At 37.7% G+C, this 14,129-nt stretch overlaps 1 protein-coding gene across 2 annotated transcripts in view; it reads right to left on the reverse strand.

Annotated features, from left to right (window-relative positions):
* RSBN1L (round spermatid basic protein 1 like) overlaps positions 1 to 14,129 on the reverse strand; it is a 117,948-nt gene that overhangs the window by 13,838 nt on the left and 89,981 nt on the right. For both annotated transcript variants that reach the window (XM_053553892.1, XM_053553891.1), the window contains 2 exons: positions 3,228 to 3,365; positions 956 to 1,098 (listed from right to left, as the gene is read on the reverse strand). In XM_053553892.1, coding sequence (XP_053409867.1) covers positions 956 to 1,098; positions 3,228 to 3,365 — 281 coding nt within the window. The remainder of the gene's footprint in view (positions 1 to 955; positions 1,099 to 3,227; positions 3,366 to 14,129) is intronic.

Here is a 14,129-nt window from a genome sequence, read left to right on the forward strand (position 1 = left end):
CAGTGATGGAAGTGAAGAGGCCAAAGGAAATGAAAGAAAAAAAATTAAAGAAATAACATTTTTATCCAATCCAGAACACAGAATAGCTTTCCATTTCTTTTGATTGCATTTTATATCCTCTATGAGATGTTTTAGTTTCCTTAATACAAGTTCTACATATTTCTTATTGATAATATCTCTGTGTCAATGACATTTTTTCATTCCTAATTACAATTTACTGTCATTTCCCTAAATTTTTCATGTCTTATTTATAGTTGATACTTTATAACAAATTCTATCAGCATGTGTAGCTTTTTCTTTTTCTTTCTTTTTATTTTTTTTTCTTCTGGAAATAAGATCTCACTCTATTGCTCAGGCTGAAGTGCAAAGGCCTGCTTATAACTCACTGCAGTTGAACTTCTGGGTTCAATTGTTCCTTCTGCCTTAGTCTTCCAAGTAGCTAGGACTACAGGTGCATGCCACCATTCCTGGCTAATTTTTTCTGTTTTTAGTAGAACAAAAATAATAATGGCAAGCTGGGCATGGTGGCTCACAACTGTAATCCCAGCACAATGGGAGGCCGAGGTAGGGAAGGATTGCTTTAGGCCAGGTGTTTGAGACTAAACCACCCTAAGAGAGATACCATCTCTACAAAAAAAACAGAAAAATTATCTGGACATGGTGGTCCATGCCTCTAGTCCCAGCTACTTATAGGAAGAAGTAGGAAGATCTCTCGGGCCCCAAAGCTAGAGGTTGCAATGAGCTATGATGACACCACTGCACTCTATCCAGGGCGAAAGAGTTAAGAGTCTGTCTCAAAAAATAAAATAAAATCTTGACATAAGAAGGCTGCAGGTTCCCTATCCCTATGTGGCAACTGTCCCCTCCTCCCTTCTCCAATTTTTAAGGGACATACACACACAACTCAATGCACAAAATACTCATACCTGGCAACAAAAATTTGTATGCAACGTACCTTTTCCTTTTGAAAGGTGACTTTGGCATGTCAGCCACAGGGATCATTTGTTCTCCTGGACGCACCCACATGATGGGACCATCATCACTATCTTTTCTACTCTCTAATTTTAGACTAGATAGTGTCCCCCATGGCAGTGTACACTAGAGACAATAATTACATAGGATCCAATTAGTTTCAAATGTATCTTCAAGTGCATCTTAAAGAATATTGCTCCCCTAAGAAATCACACTTTCATATAAACCTTTACACTTAAGCATTGAAATATACACTTAATACTGAATATATCCCAATATATTCATACATTTTGCTTCAAAAGTTCTACTTAAAATACACTTAAGAGAATAATTATGCTTAGATGCTTCCATTCCCTGACCTGCCAGTTATGATTCTGCATCCATCATTTGTTATTCTTCCTTCTACCAAACATGGGTCATATGATATCAGTAATTTGACAAAATAAGCAGGTACTCTCCATAAGAATCTATTCATAATGAAAAATGAAATGTGAACTTAAAAAATGGATACTTCTCTGATTAATGATAACCCAAAAAAAAAACATGGAGAACTAAACCAAAATCAAAATTTATTTCTGTTTAGCAGGTTCCTGAAGAGGTTATTGGCCTAAATCAGAGATTAAAATATCATAAAAGCAAACAACAAAGTAGAGTTAGAGAGAGACAAAGAGGAAGAGGAAGAAAAAAGAGAAAACAGAAAAGAGAGACAGAATGAAGGAGATGAAAGAAAAGAGGAAGAAAAAAGAAGAGCTGAGACTGTGGGCCATTGTCCATGGAAGAGTGAAAATGGTATTTTAGAAAACCATCCTACACTCCCTTTTCAAAAAGGGAAGGATTGTCCAATCAAATTTCCCTGGAAAGAATGTGTTCAGCTTATTTACTCTGAAAATAAAATTGGAAGCAACTATCAGTAATTTCTTAAAAATATCATGCAAAAGTAACCAAATTCCATGATGTAACAGTTTTAGACAAACAGAAAAGGAATAAGAAGTTTTAAAAGAATACAAAAGGAAACAACAGGGAATGGAACAAAGTCAAAGAGAAAGAAGGGGAAGAAAAAGATACATGCACTTATAGGGTAGACAATTTGGGAAGTGAAAAAAAGGAGGAAGAGGCCAGCACAGTGGCTCATGTCTATAATTCTAGCACTCTGGAAGGCCAAAGTGGGAGGATTGCTTCAGGTCAGGCAGTCTAGACCAGCCTGAGCACAGCTTCCACGAAAAATAGAAAAAATTAGCTGGCATGATAGCATGTACCTATTGTCCCAGCTACTCAGAAATCTGCGGCAGGAGGATAGCTTGAGCCCAGGAGTTTTGAGGTTGCAGTGAGCAATGATGACCCCACTGCATTCTGCCCAGGATGACAGAGTAAGACTCTGTCTATAAATAAATAAACAAATAAAATTTTAGGAATAAAAAAAAAAGATGTTCAACAGATTATGTGATATTACAGATAAACTAATCTTGTCAAAATCTGTGGCTCATCTGGACCCTGAAGTGTAGCTCCACATTGACCTTTGAATTACTGATTAATTAATTAACCCAGGTGCACAACTCAGAGATTTCTCTCTCAGTAGAACAGCCACAGCAGCTCACAATAGCGAACGTTTTCTGAAATGCAGACACTGTTTAAAAAAAAAGATAGAAGGAATCTGGCTAGAAACTATTTAAAGGAGCTTGAGCTATCCTGTCTCATCTCTTCTTTTTCTTCCTCTTTTCTTTCATCTCCTTCATTCTGTCTCTCTTTTCTTTTCTCTTTTTTCTTCCTCTTTGTCTCTCTCTTATGTTATGGATGATGAAACTGAAACCTAGAAAGTTTTAAACAGCTTGCCCAACTGACCTAGGCTTAGCCAAAACTAAAATGTGAACATTAAATTTTGCAGACCAGTTTTCCACAATACCAAATTGCCATTCCTTTGCCTTAAAACTTTTGATTTAGTAAACATCCTTCCTATACTTCCTAAATCCTTTGGTACTCAGTTTACAAGGAGGTGATAGTAGATAGCACCTAATTTCCCAAAGTGAAAATATCAGGTGTTAATGTTTCAGTCCATTAGCTTTGCCATTATAATTAGGACTTTAAAAGTCACTTGTGCACACAAGAAATTAATCACTTCAGTTTCCCATCTCTCCCTTTCCTTATCTCCAATTCTTATAAAACCAACATTTTTCTAATTTTGAAATGGCCATTTATTTGTATTGCCTATACTATGAAAGCAACACCCACAATTTAGATTGCTGATACTGTTCTCTTACTTTTAAAAATGGTGAATTTTCCAACATGTCGAGGAACTCAGGGAAGTAATCTCCCACTTCTTCATCAACTGCTCCCACCAAGCTTATTTGTCGCATTGGGCCAGCTCTGTAAGTACCATGAGAATACGTTCTTTTTACCTGAAGAATATGGATTGTATTAAAAGTTACAAATGAGATAATGCTTGCTATCACTGTGTAACAGTAAATTAGATTGACTGAGAATATTATAACATGAGACAAGCAAAACAAAACAAAAAAAAAAACATTAAAAAAAACTTACACTAAATCCAGTTATTTTACCTTCTTTATTTCTGTACACTGCTTATGAAAACATAGTTCAGATAAACAGCATAATTCTAGATAAACTGATAATAGAATAACTTTCTCCTTTTAATACAGAAGCTCATTATCTGATCCATAATGCCACTGAAATTATATGCAAAAATTGGTATGCCTACCTCTTTCTAAAATGATGGTTTCTATCTTTTTATTGGAATTTTCAAAACTAGGCCCTCTGAAAAAGTTAAATTTAACCATCACTAGTGGTCTGTATTTCTAGAAGGACACCAGGGATGACCTTTCTTTGTAGATCTTACCATATTTATTAGTATCTAGTTTATATCTCTATTATTAACTCTGATGAAAAACTACTAGAAATTGAGAATCAGGAATCCTACGACCCTAATCTACCTGGGATATATATCAGCTATGTGACCTTCACAAATCATTTATATTCCTTGAGTTTGGTTTCCTTAATTGGAATGTTTTGCCTCAGATTGCTGAAGAAAACTTGATTTTATAATAAATTCACCTACCATAGTGCTAGCAAATGACGGCACTCAAATAGTAAAAATAAAGTACCCTACACCTCAAGATTAATTGATACATGAAATTTTCACAACCATATTTTAAATCCTGACAGACAAATCTATGCATTTTCATATTCTAACACTAATAAACAAGCTGAGTCTTATTTTAACAGGCAAGGCAATTTCTTTTCATAAAGAAGCTTTCAGTAAAATCCTTCTTATCGTTTTCTCTGTATTAATCTTTGCAGCCACTAAATGTAAGAGACTCAGTTTGCCCTGGACTATTGCAATGTTAAAACTGAAGGTCTTATATCTCAGAAAAACCTCGATGTTTAATCTTTCATAGACACAGATTCACACACAACAAAACGTATTAAGGAGAAAAGATGACTCCTCACAATAACAGCTGGTATAGCATCAAAATGTAACAAAGTATCTCTAAGCCCCATCTCATATATTTCCATAATGGAATAATTTTAGCCAGAATTTTGTTATCATAATCAGTAAAGCAATATAATAATGATACAATAATTCCTTAGTAAGTTTTTTTCCAGAATTCCAAGCTGAAATTTTCAAAAGCTGTCACAAATGAATTTCTCAAAACCACAAACCATTCCTCCAAGCCCCACCCTAGAAAATTTGGGCTCTTTGCCCCTATTCTTGTACTCATTGCTTCATCTTTTTTACCTCTCTCCTAAAAGATCCTATCACCTCCTACACTGAAAGAGCTAAAAGTTAAGATTTAACTCTACAACAGGCTTCGGATTCTAGATGTTTAAATGCATTAATAGAACCACACTAAGAAAATGAGTCAACAGTATGCATTTTTTTCTTTTTTTGAGATGGAGTCTCACTATGCCGCGCTCAGTAGAGTGCAGCGCCATGGCATCACAGCTCACAGCAACCTCAAACTATTGGGCTTAAGGGATCTCTTGCCTCAGCCTCACAAGTTGCTGGATGATAGGCACCGGCCACAACACCCAGCTGTTTTTTTGTAGTTGTCATTGTTGTTTAGCAGACCCGGGCCGGGTTCAAACTCGCCAGCCCCAGTATATGTGGCCGGCACCCTAAGCACTGAACTACAGGTGCCCAGCCAACAGTACACATTTCTGTAATGCAGTCTAATTAAGCTAAAGTTATCAATCTGAACTCCAGGAAATATGCCAGAATATATCGCACCAACTCTGGTATGCCTCAGTTTTAGATCTGCAAATGACTAAAGGAGTTTTAAGAAACCACATGGCCATTAAGAAAGGAAAATCAAACAACTTACACTATAAAACACAAAGTTTCCAAGTTCTTTGAAATATATTATTTGGCTTTTAAAAGTCAAATTAGGTACTGTTCTCACTTCATACAAGTAAGTCTTCTGTGTGTAACCTTCCCTATCTCATCTCAATCAGACATCTCATCTAAATCAATACTTCTAACAAACCCAGAATCAAGTAAGTCCTTGCCACCAAGCTGGTTCATTCTACTGCATCATAGTATCAATACTGACAAATTAAATAATTTGGGCAATTTATCAAGGGAGGAGAAGGCAGATGTTAGGAGAGAAATTTTTAATGAGTTAATTCTTCTAAAATACTAACTAGGAAGAACTTTGTGGTTCCTTAGGTTAAACAACTCAACTTATTTCCCAGAGAAATGGACACTTTAAATATACTTCTAAAGCAAAAGCCAAATGAACTGATATCCAGTGAACGTTTTTTCCAAGGAAGTATGTGCAAAAATTAAATGTATGGCCATCCCAGTGGCTCACACCTGTAATCCTAGCACCCTAGAAGGCTGAGGCAAGTGGATCACTTGAACTCATGAGTTCAAGACCACCCAAAGCTAGAGCAAGACCCTATCTCTGAAAAAAAAATAGCTGGGCCTTGTGGTGGGTGCCGTGGTCCCAGAAACTTAGGAGGCAGAGGCAAGAGGATCACAGGAGCCCAAGAGTTTGAGGTTGCTGTAAGCAATTATGCCAAATCACACTACCAGGGGCAACAAAGTGAGACCATGTCTCAAAAAAAAAAAAAAAAAAGAAGGGGGAGGAGCAAGATGGGCTGAGTAACAGCTTCCTTGCAACTGGGCACGGTGACTCTGGGGAGACAAGACACCGGGCATCTCTGTGCGGTGGGATCTGCCCATAACCATTCCTTTGAGGACACAGGGAGTCAGCGAGAGACTTCTGGACCCTGGGAGGAAAACAAAAGCAGTGGAAAACTGGCAAGTGGTTGCATGTGTTTGTTCAGTCTAATCCCACTGACAGCTATAAATACAGCAGCAATGAGATTGCAAACTGGAAAGGCCTTACCCGTGAACTGCACTGATTTTTTTGGACTTGGGACTCAATTGAACTACCTTAGGAGAATTTGGGCAAGAGTGCGGAGAACTTTAAGCTTTGTCTAGGGCCCCAGACTGAGCCTACCTAATAGTAATAGTGTTCACTAATTGAAGCCATTGTAGGAGAAGTACCCTGGCAAGTTCCACCCTCAGGCTCACAAAGCAAGGATTTGGCGAGAGCTAGTAATCTAGTGACTAAGCAGCCTAAAGGCAGGGACTGAGACACCTTGCAGACATAGCCCTCAGGGACATAAGCAAGATCGATTTTGGCACACTGGTTAAGTGAATAGCCACTTCAGGAGTGATCCCAGTGACAAGCACTTTCCTGGGAAAGCTTCTGCTTAATCAAGTTAAGCAGTTTAAAGTGTCTTTTACGTGGACTGAAGAGAGACTTAGGGTCTCCACGTAGGCTCTACACCCTGCAGGGTTTGAGAAATCAGCAGAGGCCTCCAGTCTAAATCTCCTACAAACATATCAGCATGATGATGAACATCTCATACCCCAGAAGATCACCTGCTGCCCAGACAATATTCAGCAAGAGATAGATACTGCTTTCTTTGGGGGTTTATTTATTTATTTTGGGGGGGTTGTTATTGTCTAGGTGGTGTTTTGTTTTTTAATTTCAACCTTTTCCCTATGGATTTTTCTTTTTATTCCTTTCTTTCTTCATTTTTCTAGTTCAAATATAATTTCACATTGTTGCCTTTTTTAACAATTAGAACACCATTTTGCTAGTATTTCCACTTCTATTATTTGTTTTTTCCCCCAATTATATCCCGTACAGTTTTCTGTTTCCTTCTTTTGGTTTGATTAATTTTTGTCTTTCCTCTCTACTTGATGGGAGGTGGGGTAATATGTTGGAACAGGCTAGCAAACAGCTGCTGACCTCAAGGGAACCACCAAACCTAGCACCACCAGAGGTTGGGGGTTTTTAAAGGTTAGGTCAAAGTACCCTACTGTACACCTATGTTGCTCTGTCTTCCTCTTTCTGTGCCTCTCTTCTTTTTGTCAATATTCCCTTTCACCCACCCCCTCTCCTTTCTCTTTTTTCCTTTCTTTTTTCCCTTATAGCTCTTCAATCTTCTCATCCTCCTGATCCTGTGCCAAAAGGACTCATCGAAACCCTGGTCCAGAGGCACGTCAACATAAAGAGCAAGAGGAAGTAAAAGGAAAATTAGGTCAAGGAGACAGATGAAAGAAATCACTCATGAGGAAGAATCAGCAGAAAACTCCTGGCAACATGAAGAACCAGTCCAGAACAACTTCTCCAAGGGACCATGAGGTAGCTACTGCAGAGGATTACACCTATAAAGAAATGTTACAAATAACAGAAAGGGAATTTAGAATACAGATGATGAAAACAAAGAAGGAAATGATGGAAACAATGAAGCAAACTGCTGATAAAGGGGAAAATAACCAAAAGAAAATCCTAAAACAGAATCAAATAAGAGATAACGATATGAAGAATATAGAAAGGACGTAGCAGAAGAATATAGAAAGGAACTGAAGCAGTCAATTAGGGAACTAAAAGATGCAATAGGAAGTATCAGCAACAGGTTAGACCATGCAGAAGAAAGAATCTCAGAGGTAAAGGACAAAGCTTTTGAGATAACTCAGATAGTTAAAGAGGCAGAAAAGAAGAAAGAGAAAGCAAAACATTCACTGACAGAATTATGGGACTTTATGAAGCATTCCAACATACGAGTTATAGGAATCTTAAAAGGGGAAGAAGAATGCCCCAGAGGATAGAAGCCATACTAGAGAATATTATAAATGAAAATTTCCCAAATATCACCAAACATTCTGACACACTCCTTTCAGAGAGATATGAGACCCCAGGTCGCCTCAACTCTAACCGAGCTTCTCCAAGACACATTGTGATGAAACTGTCCAAAGTCAAGACAAAAGACTTTTCAAACTGCCAGGAGTAAGCGCCAGTTGAACTACAGGGGCAAATCCATTAGGATGACTGCAGACTTCTCTAATGAAACTTTCCAAGCAAGAAGACAACAATCATCTACCTTTAATCTACTTCAACAGAACAATTTCCAGCCCAAAATTTCTATATCCTGCTAAGTTAAGCTTTAAAATTGATGGAGAAATCAAATCATTTACTGATAAACAAACATTGAGGAAATTCACCACAAGACCAGCTCTACAGGAAATACTTCAACCTGTTCTACACACTAACCATCACAAGGGATCAACACCAAAATAAGAACTCAGCATTTAAAGGACAGAACCCAGCTTCCACACCAATGCAAAAGATAAAACTAAGCAAAGGACTCTCACAAAATAAAATGAATAGAACACTACCATACTTATCAATTACCTCAATAAATGTTGATGGCTTGAATTCCTCACTGAAGAGGCATAGATTGGCTGATTGGATTAAAAAACATAAGCCTTCTATTTGCTGTCTGCAGGAAACACACCTGGCTTCAAAAGACAAATTAAAACTCCGAGTCAAGGGTTGGAAGACAATTTTTCAGGCAAAAAGATTCAGAAGGAGTTGCGATCTTATTTTCAGATACATGTGGAGTTAAAGAAACTAAAGTCAAAAAGACAAAGATGGTCACTTTATATTGGTCAAAGGAAAAATACAAGAAGACATTTCAATTCTGAATATTTATGCACCCAATTTAAATGCTCCCAGGTTTCTGCTAACTCAGTCTGAGCAACAGGACATCCTATAATACCATAATAACAGGCAACTTTAACACTCCTCTTAGAGACCTGGACAGATCCTCTAAACAGAAACTAAACTAAGACATAAGGGACTTAAACTAGAACAACTGTGCTTGGACAACTGTGCTTGATAAATGTGTATAGAACACTCCATGCCCACAAAAAGAATATACATTCTTCTCATCGCCCCATGGAACATTCTCCAAAACTGAACACACCTGAGGACACAAAAGAAACCTCAACAGAATCAAAAGAATTGAAATTTTACCTCGTATCTTCTCAGACCACAAGGCACTAAAGGTGGAACTCAACTCTAACAAAAACGTTCAACTCCACACAAAGGCATGGAAATTAAACAACCTTCTGTTGAATGACAGATGGGTGCAGGAAGAAATAAAACAGGAAATCACCAATTTCCTTGAGTATAACAACAAAGACGACACAAGCTACCACAACCTATGGGATACTGCGAAAGCAGGTTTGAGAGGAAAATTTATCACTTTAGATGTTTACATTAGAAAAACAGAAAGAGAGCGCATCAACAAACACACATGTCATCTGATGGAAATGGAAAAAGAACAATCTAATCCTAAACCCAGTAGAAGAAAAGAAATATCCAATATTAAATCAGAGATCAATCACATTGAAAACAAAAGAATCATTCAGAAAATTAATGAAACAGGAGTTGGTTTTATAAAAAATAAATAAAATAGATAAACCTTTGGCCAGACTAACTAGAAATAGAAAAGTAAAATCTCTAGTATCCTCAATCAGCAATGATAAAGGGGAAATAACTGATGCCACAGACATACAAAAGATCATCTCTGAATACTAACAGAAACTCTATGCCCAGAAATTTGACAATGTGAAGGAAATGGATCAATAGTTGGAATCACACCCTCTCCCTAGACTTAGCTAGGAATAAACAGAGCTTCTGAACAGAACAATTTCATGCACTGAGATTAAAGAAACAATAAAAAAGCTTCCAACAAAAAAATGCCCTGGTCCAGATGGCTTCACACCAGAATTCTATCAAACCTTCAAGGAACAGCTTATTCCCGTACTGCAGAAATTATTCCAAAAAATTGACGAGGAAGGAATCTTCCACAAACATGTTCTACGAAGCAAACATCACCCTGATACCAAAACCAAGAAAAGACCCAACCAAAAAGGAGAATTTCAGACCACTTTCATTAATGAATATAGATGGCAAAAATTCTCAACAAAATCCTACCCAATAGATTACAGCTTGTCATCAAAAAAGTCATCCATCATGATCAAGTAGGTTTAATCCCAGGGATGCAAGGCTGGTTTAATATACACAAGTCCATAAACGTTATCCACCATATTAACAGACGCAAAAATAAAGATCATATGATACTCTCAATAGATGCAGAAAAAGCATTCGATAAAATCCACCATCCTTTTTCAATTAGAACAATGAAGAGTATAAACATAGGTGGCACATTTCTGAAGCTGATTGAACCTATCTATGACAAACCCACAGCTAATATTTCACTGAATGTAGTAAAACTGAAAGCTTTTCCTCTTAGAACTGGAACCAGACAAGGTTGTCCTCTGTCTCCACTACTTTTCAACATAGTGCTGGAAGTTCTAGCCAATACAATTAGGCAAGACAAGGAAATAAAGGGAATCCAAATGGGAGCAGAGGAGGTCAAACTCTCCCTCTTTGCTGATGACAAGATCTTATACTTAGAGAACCCCAAAGACTCAACCACAAGAATCCTAGAAGTCATCAAAAAATACAGTAATGTTTCAGGATAAAAAATCAATGTCCACAAGTCAGTAGCCTTTGTATATGCCAATAACAGTCAAGATAAGGCTAATTAAAGACACAACTCCCTTCACCATAGCTTCAGTGAAAATGAAATACCTAGGAATATACCTAATGAAGGAGGTGAAGGACCTTTACAAAGAAAATTATAAAATCCTCAGAAAGGAAATAGCAGAGGATATTAACAAATGGAAGAACATACCATGCTCATGGATGGGAAGAATCAACATTGTTAAAATGTCTATACTTCCCAAAGCAATCTACCTATTCAATGCCATTCCTATCAAAATACCAACATCATACTTTCAAGATTTGGAAAAAATGATTCTGCGTTTTGTATGGAACCAGAAAAAAACCTGTATACCTAGGACAGTTTTTAGTAATGAAAATAAAGCTGGGGGCAACACCATACCAGATTTTAGGCTGTACTACAAAGCCATAGTGGTCAAGACAGCATGGTACTGTCACAAAAATACAGACATAGACACTTGGAATCGAATTGAAAACCAAGAAATGAAACTAACATCTTACAAACACCTAATCTTCGATAAACCAAACAAGAACTTACTTTGGGGGAAAGACTCCCTATTCAATAAATGGTGTTGGGAGAACTGGATGTCTACATGTAAAAGACTGAATGAAACTGGACCCACACCTTTCCCCACTCACAAAAATTGATTTAAGATGGATAAAGGACTTAAATTTAAGGCATGAAACAATAAAAATCCTCAAAGAAAGCATAGGAAAAACACTGGAAGATGTTGGCCTGGGGAAAGACTTCATGAAGAAGACTGCCACGGCAATTGCAACAACAACAAAAATAAACAAATGGGACTCCATTAAACTGAAAAGCTTCTGTACAGCTAAGGAGACAACGACCAAAGCAAAGAGACAACCTACACAATGGGAAAGGATATTTGCATATTTTCAGACAAAAGCTTGATAACTAAGATCTATAGAGAAACTCAAATTAATCCACATGAAAAAAGCCAACAATCCCTTATATCAATGGGCAAGAGACATGAATAGAACCTTCTCTAAAGAAGACAGATGGATGGCTAACAAACATATGAAAACATGTTCATCATCCCTATCTATTAGAGAAATGCAAATCAAAACCACCCTGAGATACCATCTAACCCCAGTGAGAATGGCCCACATCACAAAATCTCAAAACTGCAGATGCTGGCGTGGATGTGGAGAGAAGGGAACACTTTTACACTGCTGGTGGGACTGCAAACTAGTACAACCTTTTTGGAAGGAAGTACAGAGAAACCTCAAAGAACTCAAGCTAGACCTCCCATTTGATCCTGCAATCCCGCAATCCTGGGCATCTACCCAGAAGGGAAAAAAAACATTTTATCATAAGGACATTTGCACTAGACTGTTTATTGCAGCTCAACTTACAATTGCCAAAATGTGTAAACAGCCTAAATGCCCACGAACCCAGGAATGGATTAACAAACTATAGTATATGTACACCATGGAATACTATTCTCCATTAAAAAAAAGTGGAGACTTTACATCCTTTGTATTAACCTGGATGGAAGTGGAACACATTATTCTTAGTAAAGCTTCATAAGAATGGAGAAGCATGAACCGTATGTACTCAATTTTGACATGAGGACAATTAAGGACACAGTGGGGGTGGGGGAAGGGGAGAGCAGAAAGAGAAAGAAGGAGTGGGGAAAAGAAGGGGTGGGGAAAGGAAGAGCAGAGAGAGGGAAGGAGGGAGGGAGTGGGACCTTGGTGTGTGATACACCTTTTCAGGGCAAGACACGATTGTAAGAGGGACTTTACCTAAAAAATGCAATCAATGTTGTTTGGTTTCTTGTACCCTCAATGAATCCTCAACAATAAAAAAAATAATAATAATAAAGAAAACAAGAAAGAAATGTGTGCATAAAAAAGAAACTCCAACACATAAAGAATGCTCTTTAAAGTAAATATGAGGAGAGTTTTTGCAGTCAGAGACAATCCTGAGGACACATAAGTATGAAATTATAACAACTGTGAAAATCTCTTTTTCTCAGAAAAAAGAAATAAATGAATACTGTGAATTTACTCAGTAGGTGAAGTTAACTCAAACAGAAAGTAATTCATTTCTCAAATCATTGAAATAATTGTTCTAAATTCAGATAACCTACTTCCACTCCATAAAAATGGGGAGAAGACTGTAACATTATCAAACTATGTAGAGACTAGGGGATAAATAACAATTAATAATCAGAAAACCAGAACCCTTTATTAACAAATGCAATGGTCCTTATAGAGTAAAATTTCTTTTTAAATGTAAATAAAAACATGTACAGTTAAGTAACAGAATAAATGGGTAAAGTTTCTTGGGTGGTAATATTATACACAAATGATATGTTATAACTCAAGAATTTCACTAACTTTGATTTGACCAGATATTGGTATTTTACATTAAAATGATAACTTCTTTAACTGAAAGTGAATTACTAACCCTCATCTTATCTCATTCAAATTACACATTTATATTAACTTCCTTAAGTTTGCAAACATTGTTTTTTCTTTATTTAAAAATAATAATGAAGGGAGGCAAACATGATGGTGGACAGGAAGGACATTTAGCTCAGCTCTCCTATAACAACAAGTGAAAGTGAATTGGCCAGATCATTCCCGGTGTGGAATTTTGGTATGGAGTGGCAGGTCGAGGTGTGCAGCAAGGTGGCAGATTGCTGGACTTGGAGTGTAATCCAGAGCTGCGGAGACTTCCAGGAAAGGTTCTACCCTGGGCTGCAGCAGCTGCAGGCAGCAGCAGTGGCAATCAGCCCCACCACAGAGGATTGTAGTTCACAGTTTGTGGGGAAACTAGGTTATTGTGTGGAAAGATTGGTGAAGTATGGACTTCCAAGCGGAATTAGGTGCCCAGAGTAGGGTGCCATTTGGTGTGGCACCACTGGGGTTAAGCGACACAACAGACTCAGACAGGAAAGATCCCAGATAGGAAAAGGCCATTGTTTTGAAATTTGGGAGATGGCGGTTGCCACAGGCACATTTCCCTACTGGCCTGGTGCAGTGATTTGAGTCTCACCCACAGACAGTCATCCTACACTAGGAACTGGCCCAGTATTCAACAAGAGCAAAGAGGAGTGGGGGATAATAGCCACCTGAAGCCAGCTTTCAACAGAAGCTCCGATAATAGCCAGAAAGAACCCAACAAAGCTGAAGGGTGGGAGCCAAGCTGAGAGAAGAGATTGATAATTGCACATCTTCTTTGCTGAGGCAAGCCACAACTCCAAGGAAACAAATTTC

Source organism: Nycticebus coucang, chromosome 11 (genome assembly GCF_027406575.1).
Source record: "Nycticebus coucang isolate mNycCou1 chromosome 11, mNycCou1.pri, whole genome shotgun sequence".
In the NCBI taxonomy this organism is placed as follows: Eukaryota; Metazoa; Chordata; class Mammalia; order Primates; family Lorisidae; genus Nycticebus; species Nycticebus coucang.